The sequence below is a fragment of the Plectropomus leopardus genome, chromosome 19 (assembly GCF_008729295.1).
Source record: "Plectropomus leopardus isolate mb chromosome 19, YSFRI_Pleo_2.0, whole genome shotgun sequence".
NCBI lineage: Eukaryota > Metazoa > Chordata > Actinopteri > Perciformes > Serranidae > Plectropomus > Plectropomus leopardus.
This window is the reverse complement of record NC_056481.1, coordinates 5,264,383-5,278,690: the sequence shown is the minus strand read 5'-3', so window position 1 is coordinate 5,278,690 and position 14,308 is coordinate 5,264,383. Positions and strand designations below refer to the sequence as shown.

The 14,308-nt window shown below is 39.8% G+C and overlaps 1 protein-coding gene across 1 annotated transcript in view; it reads left to right on the top strand.

Moving 5' to 3' along the window:
- The window catches only part of scn4aa (sodium channel, voltage-gated, type IV, alpha, a), a 31,512-nt gene that overhangs the window by 9,281 nt on the left and 7,923 nt on the right, over nt 1–14,308 (top strand). Inside the window, 14 exon segments of the mRNA XM_042508442.1 lie at nt 4–132; nt 1,023–1,114; nt 1,347–1,640; nt 1,731–1,794; nt 1,902–2,043; nt 2,144–2,341; nt 3,274–3,447; nt 3,530–3,659; nt 4,169–4,407; nt 5,754–5,927; nt 6,030–6,386; nt 12,156–12,623; nt 13,975–14,016; nt 14,161–14,293. Of these exon segments, the coding sequence (XP_042364376.1) occupies nt 4–132; nt 1,023–1,114; nt 1,347–1,640; nt 1,731–1,794; nt 1,902–2,043; nt 2,144–2,341; nt 3,274–3,447; nt 3,530–3,659; nt 4,169–4,407; nt 5,754–5,927; nt 6,030–6,386; nt 12,156–12,623; nt 13,975–14,016; nt 14,161–14,293 (2,636 nt within the window).

The following is a 14,308-nucleotide window of genomic DNA, read 5'->3' as shown; positions in this document are numbered from 1 at the left end:
CAGGTATGTTTTTACTGGTATCTATACCTTTGAGGCAACAGTCAAAGTGTTGTCAAGAGGTTTCTGTGTTGGATCTTTTACATTCCTCCGAGATCCATGGAATTGGCTGGATTTCATGGTGATCAGCATGGCGTAAGTGACCTTTCATCGAGCTATGTAGCTGCATTTGATATCAGAAAAACAACTTTTTTCTTCTCAAGATCTTGACATAAAATGCTAATTTGAGTGCCAAAGTGACAAACTATCAGCTTCTGTGAAAGATGATGATGTGCAGCCTTTTGTGTAATTTAAGCCAATAGAGAGCTACAGGGTTGATGTTTTTTTGTAGGCCAGCCTAAAAGTTAACATCGCCCTGATTCCCTTGGCAAAAATCAGATTTTTTTGACTCTGTGCCAGCAATAAGCTTGGCCGGAGGTGTTGTTCTCGTGTTGTCCGTCCATCCAAACGTCTGCATGTACGTTTGTATCGCTCTCATGATATCTCAACAATGCCTTGAGGGGATTTTTTCAAATTTGGCACAAACATCCACTTAGAATCACAGTAAACTGATTAGATTTTGGTGGTCACTGTGAGCTCACAAAATATGTTTTTGGCCATAAATCAAGAATTTATATACTTATTATGACAAAACTTCATACAAATGTCCGACAAAATGAATAATAATGTACCCGACAACTCAGAAACAGAAAGGGAGACATTTGGTCAGATGCTGAAGAGGTGACACTCGTCTTAAGTGCCGATCTTGACGCTGTGCTGATTGTATGGATCTTCTGTGCTGCCAGATTGAAAATGTGTCTAAAGCATCCATGTTACAGAATATGCAGCTTAACTGCAGCAATATTTGAAGCAAGGTCAACTGTGATGGCTACATAATTATGAGTCTGGACAGACATATATACAAACTGTAACTGCAGCTTATTCAGATTCAAACAACTTAATTGGTTTGTGGAGGAATACAACAAATGTTTTTTTAATTTGTCTTGCTATTTGCACCTGACTTATTGTTTTGTGTCTCCTCACAGATACATCACTGAGTTTGTTGACCTTGGCAACGTGTCAGCCCTCAGGACATTTCGTGTACTTCGAGCCCTCAAAACAATTACTGTGATTCCTGGTACTTTTTATTTTGTTTTTTGTTTTGTTTTGTTTTGTTTTTAATATTGTTTATGTGTGTATGTATTTTTTAAAATGTGTCTGTCTGATTAATATAATACCTGTACTTAATAGTGAATGAATAATTGAATGTATTGAATATCATTTTTTGTTTGAGAGCTGTTTGACTTTTAGAGACAAGCCGCTGACATTTCATTTGTTTATTTCACTTTATTTCTATTTTTTTTGTATAGGTTTGAAAACCATCGTGGCTGCTCTGATCCAGTCGGTGAAGAAAATGGTGGACGTCATGATTCTGACCGTCTTCGCCCTCGCCGTTTTCGCCCTCATTGGCCTTCAGCTCTTTATGGGAAATCTGCGTCATAAATGTATACGGTGGCCCATCGACACAAATGAAACTGCATTTGAATTTTTTAACACCACCGACACATTTAATGGCACCATGTCCTTCAACGACACCATGGGCTTCAATGATACAGCGTATTCCAACAGCACCTTCGATTTCAATGAGTATATTGAAAACACAGGTATGTTTAGCACAAAAAATCTCTTATTTTAAGCAGATATTGTCCCAAGTGGAAAAGATTCCACTCTGTCTTCTTATTGTTTGCTTTCAGAAAATCATTATTTCTTGGATGGCAGCCCAGATGCTCTGCTTTGTGGAAACAGCTCTGATGCTGGGTATGTTTTATCCACGCTGATAATTTCATCTTTTCAGGCTGGTTTGAGTGTGATTTGGAGGCTGATAGAGCGATTGTAGAAAGCCGACTCTTTTTCTTTGTCGATAGAAAGTGCCCTGAAGGATACACGTGCATGAAGGCTGGGAGGAACCCCAACTTTGGCTACACCAGCTTTGACTCTTTTGGCTGGGCCTTCCTGGCTCTCTTCAGACTCATGACGCAGGATTACTGGGAGAACCTTTTCCAGCTGGTTGGCACTTCTTTCATTTGTCGCAAGCAGATTCATGATATTTAACTTGAAAAGAACTTTGTCCTTAGTTCTCGTAGCTTCTTTTTTGTTCCAAACACAGATCCTGCGGGCGGCTGGTAAGACGTACATGCTGTTCTTTGTGGTGGTCATCTTTCTGGGTTCCTTCTACCTCATCAACCTGATCCTGGCCGTGGTAGCCATGGCGTACGATGAACAGAATCAGGCCACTCAGCGAGAGGCCATAGAGAAAGAAGAGGAGTTCCAGCGGCTACTAGAGCAACTCAAGAATCAAGAACAGGTAACTTTTACAAGCTATAAGCAGAGAACTAACAATGTATGTACTTTAAAGGGACAGTTTACCTGAAGATGAAAAAAACTTAGTTTTCGTCCTACATATTGTGCTATTTATCAGTATAGATTATTTCAGTGTGAGTTGCAGAGTGTTGGAGATATCGGTCGCAGAGATGTCTGCTTTCTCTCCAATATAATCGAGCTAAATGGCACTTGGCTTGTGGTGCCCAAAGCACCAAAGAAAAAAAATGTTTTTTTAATTAAAAAACTCAACAGCAATATCTCTTTCCAGAAATCTTGATGCTGGTTAGTCAAGATAATCCACAGACCTTGTTGTGAGCAGTTTCATGTAGGAACTATTTTCTTACTACTGAACTACACCCACTAACACAGAAGGAAGTGTGCATCTACTGCTAGCTCACGAGGGTTTCGTGCTGTCACAAGCATGAGCCCCTTGTTATGAGTAGATGCACGCTTCCTTCTGTGAAATCAAACTGCTCACATCAAGGTCTGTGGATTATCTTGAGACACCAGGTCATGATTTCTGGAGAGTGGTGTTGCTGTTGAGCTTGTTTGATTATTTGTCTTTCAAATTTAAAAGTGTTACTTGTCAACAATAAAATTATTGTTTATAGTAAAAATTGAAGTAACAGTTAGGAAGACTGAATTTGATATTTAAAATTATAGTAGAATATAACATGCATTCTGTTGTTTTGCATCTTTTTTACTGTAGGAATACATTTATCCCTACACTTCAAACTAATGCACTTTTTGTCTTAGATTCTCATTTTTGCATAGTTTTTTCATGATACATATTTGATGAGCATCGTTGAAGGGAGCCTGAGATCTAAGAATTTCAAAGCTAATGACTGCTAATCATTGCATATGACTGTAAATGACTTGAAACTTGTTTTTTTCTTTTTTTCATCCTTTATTTAGATGGCTCAAGGTCTCGGGAGCCGACTCACTCTAACCAGTAAGAAGACACTCAGTCGTCACACCATAGCTGAATTAACAGATGATGATCTGAGCGTTAACAATGACGAAATTATCAAGGATTGTAACGGGAGAGTCATCCCTCGTTTGTTAGTCAGAGCGCCGACCATGGTGAAGGTAAGTTGATCGCCCTTTAGTCACATTTAATCTGAAAATGTTTTCTAAAGCCTTTGGTTTTGACATTTGACATTTTTTACAGACTGCTGCAGATCTTGAAATCAGAGAGAAGTCTGTCGGCTCTGTGCACAGCATGCTTCATCTGGACGAGCCAGGCCTGGCACAGAGGTCTGCGAGTGCTCTCACTGTGCTCACTGCAGCTGCTATGGAAGGTACAGTGCCAGTGGAGGTACTCAAAACTGATAATGCAACAGAAATTGTCGTTCAGAATCCCTAAATATAGGATTTATTTTCTAGCTCTGATTAAATTAAGATAAGTAAACAACGCAACAGCCTGGCAGGAGCAGCCTGTAAGCATACACAAGTGTCAAGTTCCTCCCGAGAATGAGGCTTAGTCGCCGGTTCTTAAAGGAGATGCTCTAATGTGAGCTCTAATTGCTAGATTATCAAGCAGTTGTTAACATTATACACTAATTACATCCGAGGCCAATACAGTAGCATTGTCTTGAGCTTGACCCAATCACATTGTGTGCTGGAGAAATCCCTGTCAACATTTAGTGTCGTGGCCTCTTGGTGTTAAGCTTCGGCTATTTCAGCTCGACTATATCTTGGCACAGACATGAATTTTAATGTCACTCATCAGTGCTCACTGTGAGGTGTATCATGCATGAGGTGATTAAAGCTTTGATGGTAGACTGCCTGATTGGTTTTCTTTGTCTAGAGTTGGAGGAGGCTCAGAGGCCGTGCCCACCCGGCTGGTACAAGTTTGCCGACATATTCCTGAAGTGGGACTGCTGCCCGCAATGGGTGCTCTTTAAAGAGTGGGTGCACTTTGTGGTGATGGACCCTTTTGTTGACTTGGCCATCACCATCTGCATCGTGCTCAACACCCTCTTCATGGCCATGGAGCACTACCCCATGACCCCGGAGTTTGACCACATGCTTTCAGTGGGAAATCTGGTGAATATCTGCCACATTAACAAAGTAAAAGTGTGTTAAAGAAGTGCATGCTTGAAAGTCTGAAAGTCTGAAAGTGAAGCTTATGCAGAAGTGCCTTAAACTTGCATTCTATCTAATGGCCAGCAGGGCAGCGACTCCACTGGTTGCCGAAAGCGGTCAGATTTTTAAGAAGTAACACTACTTCAAACGTGATTTATTACCTCTGTTAATATTTTTCTATTAAGTTTATGGTCTCAGTCTTCCATTTCAAGTCTCCTTCAATACAGAATGATATTCATATTGGAAATCATGGTCTCATTTAGAGTTAAATAGACGATAAAGCAGCGTATGCGTGAGGACGTGGCTACCTTGTGTCACCACCAAGACGACTTGTCAATCAGGATCGAGGCTTAGCGATATCAGTCCTTCACAGCCCTACCCTCTCGCTCAAATACGATAATTTCTGGCTGCAAAAAAACAAGATGTAAATGAACAAAATGCCAGACTCGATGCTTCAAAACAGGAGGCGACAAATCGGTAGGCAGTGGGTAGGGTAAAGGAAATCTCTAGTAGAGTGAAAGTACAATCAATCCCATAAAAAAAAAGTAAAAGTAAAAAAGTATCTGGTTGATAAATTACTCCAAGTACAAGTTACTGTCGCTCCCCCAACCCACTAAATTCTGTTGTTTGGAGCAGACTAGTTGTAACAAAAGTATTAATATCCAATATGTATCAAACTAAAAAGTAGATTACTTAATCAAAAATATGCTTGAGTAAAAATGAGAAGTACGGTTAAAGAAAGGAACATGAAAAGTTTGTGTTCTGTGTTATTTCTAACAGTAAGGTCACAATCAAAATTATATTATATTGGCAAATATTGGCCACCTGTTCACTTCTATTCAATACAAGTAAAACTGTGAGTAAAACATTTGCTTCACGTGGCAAAGCAAATTCCCTTCATAGCATCACTTTAAACTTTAGTGATTTTTGACAGGTGAAGTTGCAGCTTCAACCAATAGCAACGAGATATGTTTGAAGAGGACATTAACTGACGTTGTGTCCAATCAGCTGATGTTGTATGATACTGACCAAGAAAAATACAGATTGCCCCACATATGCATTAACTTCATGAATGCCATTGAATTTCACGGTATTTATTAGCAAGCTAACTAGTTAGTAAGCAAGCTTTTTGTAACCATCACATCAGGCACTACCCACATTTTACTAACCAGCCTCGCCAATGGGTGACATTACAGTGGCCACGTGCACTTCTTTTACACAGTCTACACAGATTAAATTAATTGCAGAAATGTTGGTACATGTCAGACTTGAATAGATGATTTGAACAGAAATTTATGCCTCTGTAGGTTTTCACTGGGATCTTCACTGCGGAGATGTTCTTCAAGCTCATTGCCATGGATCCCTACTACTACTTTCAAGTTGGCTGGAATATTTTCGACAGCATCATCGTCACTCTCAGTCTGGTGGAGTTGGGGCTGGCGAATGTCCAGGGGCTGTCTGTCCTCAGGTCCTTCCGTCTGGTGAGAATCAGTGATATTTGTGTCAGTTTACAAATACTATGAGATTTCTTTCTACATTATAATTCACTTTTTTCGCTTGTCTCTGTCCTTTGTTGGAGACAGCTTCGAGTCTTTAAACTGGCCAAGTCCTGGCCCACGCTCAACATGCTGATCAAGATCATCGGTAACTCAGTCGGAGCTCTAGGAAACCTGACTTTGGTGCTGGCCATCATCGTCTTCATCTTTGCCGTGGTGGGTATGCAGCTCTTTGGCAAGAGCTACAAGGACTGCGTGTGCAAGATCTCGACAGAGTGCGAGCTGCCGCGCTGGCACATGAACGACTTCTTCCACTCGTTCCTTATCGTGTTCCGCATCCTGTGCGGGGAGTGGATCGAGACCATGTGGGACTGCATGGAGGTGGCCGGAGCTGGGATGTGTTTGGTCGTCTTCATGATGGTTATGGTCATCGGAAATCTAGTGGTGAGTGTGAAAATTATTCATTCATTGCCGATCCCTGTTTAATATCTGAAGCATGGTGCTGTGCTGGTGGGGAATATTGTTTCAGGTACCACAGAGATTGTGAAGTACAATCCTCTACAAGCCACGGATATGTTTCATTTCCACATAATTATGTAGTAGATACATTAAAAACCTAGCATTTCAACCACATCGTGGTTAATGTGTGGTAAGGGTTTAGACATGTAAAGCCCTTAAAATACCCAGGTTTGGAAGTATAATCCCTGCTGGAAACACAGCAACGTCTCACACATAGTTTCATTATGTATGCTTGAAAAACAACCATGGGTTGCTAAAAGCACCCACATTTGGGGGCTAAAAAACTGTAGAACACACAGTGATGGGTCCCTAAAAACACAGTATTGGTTAAAAAAATGCCCATGCTTGGTGGCTCAAAAGCCATTAGAAAAACACCCACTTTTGGAGGCTAAAAAGCTGCAAGACACACATTGACACATTTAAAAAAAAATACACACAATTGCACACAAAATGCACGCAAACTACACGGAGGAGCAGAAAGCTTTCTGGGTGCGCCTGTACCATTTTCATGTATGTAAATAGGGAATGCTCAAAAATTTACTGCAAAATTGCCCCCTTTCTATGCAAATAAGCTTTGTTGTAAATACCATCTAATTCAAGAAGACCAGCGCTAATTGCCATAGAAAGTTACAGCGGTGCTATTTAACACTACTGAGACCTGTGTATTAAAGAGACGCAATTTCTCTCTCTAAAACTCAAACTCAAAAACTACAGTCAGAGGGGGGAATCAAGTGTGTTGTAAGCTTCTATCATATTTAGAAATGAAACAGCTCTGTTGGAGCTCAGGTTTCATCATAATGTGCTGCCTTATACAAACGAAATCACCGTAAAAAGCTGGAATCTGTGTGTAACAGCCGACCTGTGTGGATATGACGCAGAATACGGAACATTAATTACTATCAAATCCTGGCCAATCCTCTTAATGAAGCTACCGTGGCACCGTGCGTAAAAGCGGACAGCCTGTTTCTAAATTTGGAGACACATGTATAGTGTCAGCTGCTGTGAGATGCTGTAGCCAGCTGCAACACACAGCTTACTGTAGGCAACAAACAAATCTGATGCTTTCCTCAAAAGTTTGTGCTCTCTGCAGTATTCATTATGAATCTGTGTTCTGATATAATAATAATATGGAAGAAAAGTCTAAAACACAGGGAAATTATCTGCTTATTCAATGAAAAACAAACGGAGGTCAAAATGTGCTCAGCTGCCAAACTTTTTTGCTGCCGGCATATAATTAGTGGAAAGTCCTTTGTGGATAGGGTGCTAAAATGGGGCAGATTGCTGGTGGCAATTCTGCGCAAGTCATAGTGCTTTTAGCAGGCGTGAGCCATTCTTTGTGGACCAGACCCAATGGCTCACTAAAACGCAACCGACTTTGTTGTGTGTTGGTCTTGAACAGTGGTCTGCAGCTTGACAGGCATCTTGCCTAAGTGTTATATCATCCTCCACCCCCACCTCCCTCTAATGACAAACTCACCCATGATACAAATATAACATATTCATGGTTTGCATATACAAACAATGGCAACAATTTTTTTCTAGCAACTTGACTGTTATCAAATGCCAAAACCCTGAAATGGTATTATATCACGCTTTTAGGTTGTGGCAGCAAAAATTATTTTATACTCCGTCTAGCAGATTGTGAGATAAACAGCAGAATTACCCTGTTTACTGCAGCTGACTACTATTGCTCTGAACACAAGAAGAGAGAAGACTGTATAATGTAACACAACTCCCCTTCACTCAGACTAAAATATTTTCTCTCAGTTTAAAATCTGGGCAGAGACTTTAGGATTCTTTTCTTGTGGCTGAATTTTCAGTGTCAGTGTTCATGCAAGTATACAGTCATTCCTGATCTCACACATGCTGCCACTCAACATGCAACTGTCACGACTGTGAAGCTGTAAAGCTGACAAACTATTTTGCAAAATCTTTCTAAATCTTACAGTTATCTTTTTATAATGCCAGGAGATTTTATGGCCCACATAACTCTGCAGTCTATTGTTAGACAGACACAACTGGGGGAGAAAATTGTTTCCACCAGGGGGCATTGTAGGAATTACAGTGTGAGTAATACAACATATGATGCATTTTTTGGGAGTTTAAAAACAACAGTAAACACACATATTTACAGATTTTAATATTACGTATATCAGCATGTTTTGAAAACTGCCTCACTTCACGTTTTCACACAGTGTGGGGAATTTGTGCAAAGCGGCAGCAGAGTTTTTGATGCTCAGTGAAGAATCCTGAATGTCTGAAGCATGGAAATATTGCCCCTGACATTTTGTCTTGGCCTCATGGAACAAGGACGTAGGACAGATAATACAGACGATCTCTCTCAAACATCATCTCAGCATCATATTTAATGACCGGAGCCAAAACCATTTCCTGTCAGGTTATTCATAGAAACGGAAAGGAAATGGCTCATTGTCAAGCTGACAAAAGTATTGCGACGGCCGCACTGTGCCAAAATGATCATGACTTTCTTGTGATGCACACTATCTGCACTGACATAAAGGAATATGGTATACTTCTACACTTCACGGGAGGGGGAGTTTCTATTTAAATCAAATGACTTGAGCCCCCAAACAGTGGTTTTGACCTTGACTATGTGCTAAGATCCAGCTCAAGTCAGCGCACTGCCACTGAGGGAACAAACACAGACAGCTGAGCGAGCAGGGCTCAGGTGGCAGCGGGTCTGGGTGTTAAGGAAAAGTCATTTGATAGCGGATTGAACCGTAATTGATGGCGAGGTAATCATATTGGGCCGTCAGCGCCGCAGCATATGGACTGGATTTAACTTGCACATATAGGGGCATGCAGTAATTTTGTGCTCATTATCTTTTTCTCTTTGGCTTGCTCATCAAAAATGCTCCTAAATTTTCCATGCTTTCATCTTTTTTTCTTTTTTTTTTTTTTTTTGACTTTTAGCACCCAAGATTATGCCTTAGAAGAAAGGAAAATATTCAATTTTTAATATTATTTTGTATACTTTAAAGAGCTAGGACAATTATTATTAAAAATAGGGAATTCATTCTCAGAGCTAGAAATGTTAAAGGAAAAGTGTGGCATTTTGGTAAAAAAAATCTATTTGCGTTCTTGCTATTTGAGAAGATTGATACATACTTAACGTCTGTTCATTAAAGGAATACTTCCCTCACAAAATAATCATTATGTGTCATTCACTCACCCCTATGTCAGTTTAAATTTGAGAATAAAACTTTTTTCTTGCATGAGTCAACAGTGAATAAAGAATAAAAAATCAAAAAAACAGGTCAAGTTCTTGAGGAATTGGAATAAAAAAGGCCCAACAGCAAAAGTATATATCAAAACAATTATTTAAAAACTTTCACACAATATCTGCAAAATAATTCAAGTCTCATTTATTCAGTCGTGTGCTCAGTACTTTTCCAACATGGAAATTAAACTTATCTACACTCTCTTTAAAGCCAGACTCCATTGAGAAAAACAGTAATTTTACCTCGCTGAACGCAGGAGCTGCTGGTCTGTTTCTGCCTCATTGAGTTTGTTTATTTGTGTTATTGTGTGACTTTGGCATTTTAAAGGGTGAGCTCAAATTCACCGAAATCGCACAGTAACATGAACACACGAACTGATCGAGGCAGTGGTAGACCAGCAGCTCCTGCGTTCAGCGAGGTTAAAATGACCATTTTTGTCAATGGAGTCTGGCTTTAAAGACAGCACAGACAAGTTTCATTACCATGTTGGAAAAGGCTGTTTGTCTGTTCTGAAATAGTTTTGCTTTTGCTGTTTTCTTCACAAGTTCACTGTAACACAGGTGTAATATACAATTTGTCATTATGGAAGTTAAGTATTTCTTTAAATCTACAGCCAGCAGATAGTCAGCTTAATTTTTCACAGTGACTGGCAGCAGAGGGAAACAGGTAACTTGTGTGTGTCCAAACTGCTGACTGCCTGGCAACCTTAAAATGACTCGCTGTGCCCGGCCAAAAAGTAGTCCTACATGTGGAACGCTACAGGGATGACATTTATTTGTTGGCCAACCACGGAAGTTAACATCTCCCTGTTTCCCCTAACAAAAAGCAAATGAGATTTTGGATATTAGTGCAGGAAAAAAAGTTCTTTCGCAAACAAATGTTTATGATACTTAAATATTTTGTACAGCAAGATAATCTTAATAAATGAACACAGCTTTGATGATTTTTTAAGCATATATGCAATGGCCAGTAGTAAAAAGCTACTTTAGGCTATAAATGAACTACATCAGGGTCTCTCTTCTCATTTAACTTTTAGCAAGAAAGCGAATAGGTGTATTTCCTTAAATGTCAAACAATTCCGTCTAGATAAAAACTAAACTTTTCACCTCAGTTATAGGTCTACCCTCAAGAAAACTGAATTTAAATCAACTTAGGAATCACCTCAGTGATATTTCAGAGAATCTTAGGCATTATTTTCATCATAACTGATACTGGAAATCTCTGCTCGTATTGTTTTTTTCCTTTGAAATATCATCGTGTCAGTTTCCACTCCTCCACTGACCGGCTTGTGTTTGTGTGCAGTTCATCCTTTCCGCTCGTCCCTCTTTACTGATTCACAGCTCCCACACTGGAATGAGGGAGATCAGCCCGCCGTGTAACCATGATCTCCCGCTAAACCTGGGAAACAGGAACCGAGAAATTGACTAACAGGTTTAGACACTAAAGATAGCTGCGTCTGCAACAGGAGGCAGACGACAAAATATTCATTGATGTGCCGTCGCAGGACCAATTCGATATGTGATGTTTTGTGTTTAGTGAGCAACGTCGGCGTACTTTGACTTAACAATAGGTGACTTCAAGCAGTTTGCCCATGGTCATGGAAGTCATGGAATTATTAAAAAACATTGAAAGTTTTGTAAAAGTCATGGAATTTTGTTCTGTTTAATGAAATTGTTACAGTTATCTTCCATGTAATTTAATGTCATGACAAATTTATTTTCTATATCTGTCAACAACATTTTTATGGATCCTTGAAAAAGCATGAAAAAGTTTTACATTTTTGTCAGTGAAAATGTTTGGGAACTCCGTTCAAGCTTGGTCATTAGTAAAATTAAATGAAAGAAAAAAAATTAACTTGAAGAGACCCAGTAAGGATTCATATGGGACACTAATGAATTCGCTCTTTCTTAAAGGAATAGCTCACCCAAAAACAGTATAAATTGTTTGTAGCACTGACCTCCCTATGCTCTTCAATAGTCTCTAAGGCTCTTAAAATCTCTGCGAAAGCAGTGGGCTTATGTTGCCATGGCTAAACTTGACACTTAACTTAACAATCCTATCTTTGACATGATTTATTTTCCTTTCTCTTCAGCAGTGCAATAATGTCACAGCTCCACCAAAAACTTTAAGTGAAACTTAATTTCCTGCTTTAAGTGAAGTCATTAAAAATGAAAAAAGGTGCTTTAAAAGGTACTTGAAAATCCCAGAATTTCATTTTGTAATATCTTTATGAACCCTGACAGTATTTATGCTCATTTGATTCTCATCTATTGAGTATTAAATGTAATTATAATTCTAGGTTTATTTCTTATACTGTAGCAACATACTAAATACAAACAATGCAATACAAAGTTTTTCACGTTATGTCACCAAAACAAAATTGTTGAAATTCCATTTGAAATATCAGATGTACACTGAATATTCATAATTACCTTCACATTTCTTTCGTCAGGTGTTGAACCTCTTCCTGGCCTTGCTGCTCAGCTCGTTCAGCGGAGACAACCTCTCCGCGGGGGACGATGACGGAGAGATGAACAACCTCCAGATCGCCATCGGCAGGATCACAAGGGGAATAGACTGGTTTAAAGCCTTCGCCGTTCGAACCATGCTGCAGATTCTCGGCAGGAAGCCCAAAGAGCCAGAGGAGTCCAAGGACGGACCGACGGACAATGAGGACCCTAAAATGGAGGAAATTGAAATGAACCACTTGGACACTGGTCAGGATTTCAAACTGGCAGATGGGATACCTAACTGTCTGGTTGAAGGCCGGCCTTCTGGATTTATTGTGGATGGAGAGCTCAGTCTCAACGTGCCGATCGCTCAAGGAGAGTCAGACTTTGAGAACTTGGGCGAGGACACAGAGGATGATGCTGATAATGCCTCAGAGACTTCAGATGAAAAGAATAACCATCATTTCTCGGTAAGTAGAGTCAATCGATGAATCGGCTCATTCTGTTGATCTATCTATGTGCACGGGCATCACCCACTGACAGCATCTGTGTTTTAAACGTGTCACCTTTTACTTCAGTGACAATCTCAAAATGATACTTCTAAATTGGAAACAGACACCTTTTTTATATACCGTTTCTAAAGGTATTAATAATGACGCCACTGTCGCAAAGACGATTGGAGTGATCTCTGTTTATATCCATAGCAAAGCAGCTACCAACAACACAGGATACACTGCATTTTGTCAACCACAGTTACTTTGGTTGTTCCACTGTTTACAGGAAACCAATATAAACAGTGATGGACAGTTTAAATCAAGTTTTTGCAGACATTGTAGGAATCATAATTCTTAAAGGGAGTTTGGTGTCATATTTTTCAGGAGGAGCAGAATGGAAAATAACTTTGAGGAGTCTAGCTGTAGTCTTGTAAATAGTGACCTGCAAGTTCCACAGTCTTTGTAAAATCTTTACAGTGTGTGACTAAAACTCACAGTCTTAAGATGTGAGAAGGTGTCAGACTTTTAAAGTCTTATCAAAATCGTTAATGGTAGGCATAACACTGCACTACCTAACAACCCAGCACACACTCATGGGTTTTTCACTTATTCTGGCTGATTAGAGTTTAAGTGAGGTCTCCAAAATCATTGTAAATGTTTAAGTTGAGTCACATTTACAGTCAAAAGACAGCTAACAAACCCTTCATCCCATTATCTAAATCTTGCATCCACGTATCCTCCGCTGGTGTCTCTTCCTCGCGTCTTAGCTCTGCCCACGATGGATGTGAGGAAGAGACGAGGATGAGATTTGAGTGGAGAGATATGTGTATAGAGAAATGAGACGTCATTTCCCCTGGTCGTCACGTGAAGCGACGTCTGTCTCTGATGACGGCAGCAGCCGATAACAGCTGAATCGGCTGTCAGTCAGACTGTATATATATGTGTGTGTGTATATAAGCTGAGTTTGAGTTCACAGAGGAATTGTGGACTCAAAACTTTTGAACTTTTGAAGAGTTATGTGATGCAATAACACCTCTTGTAGCGCCTGCTGCATCATGCTCAAGGGAGCCACTTCCTACAGACAGGCCCATAGCATCATGTGACCTATAAGCGCTAAATAGAAGTTTTTTGATATTGACATTTTTCCATTATGCATGTTTTATATTCACAATTTCACTTTGCGTAATTTAAGGGTTAATGGAAACATGCCTGGTGTTGTTCACTGTGAAACTAGCTGGTAAAATGCTACATTTGTGGGAAAAAGAAACTTGCCTCACTGCTTATGAATGCTGACTATTGTCCATTCTCTGTTCCTGTGCTCTTTCAGGAAGACTTAGAAGAAGAAAGAAGCATGCTGGGAAAAGTCAAAGTGAGTGACTGCAGACATCCATGAACAAAAACAACCTTTTTTACTAGTTAAAATCTTCATCTGTAGTTTGACACATGTTACAGTCATTAATGTGTATTTTGCATGGTGGCTTTGTAACTGAGCTTTAATTGTAATTCTTAATAGCTGATGGGTGCTTTGAATGATGGGGATTCTTCAGTGTGTAGCACAGTGGACTACCAACCACCTGCGCCTGAACCAGAAGAAGAGGAAGAGGAAGAGCCTGAAATAATTGAGCCAGAGGCCTGCTTCACTGACAGTATGAACAAACTCT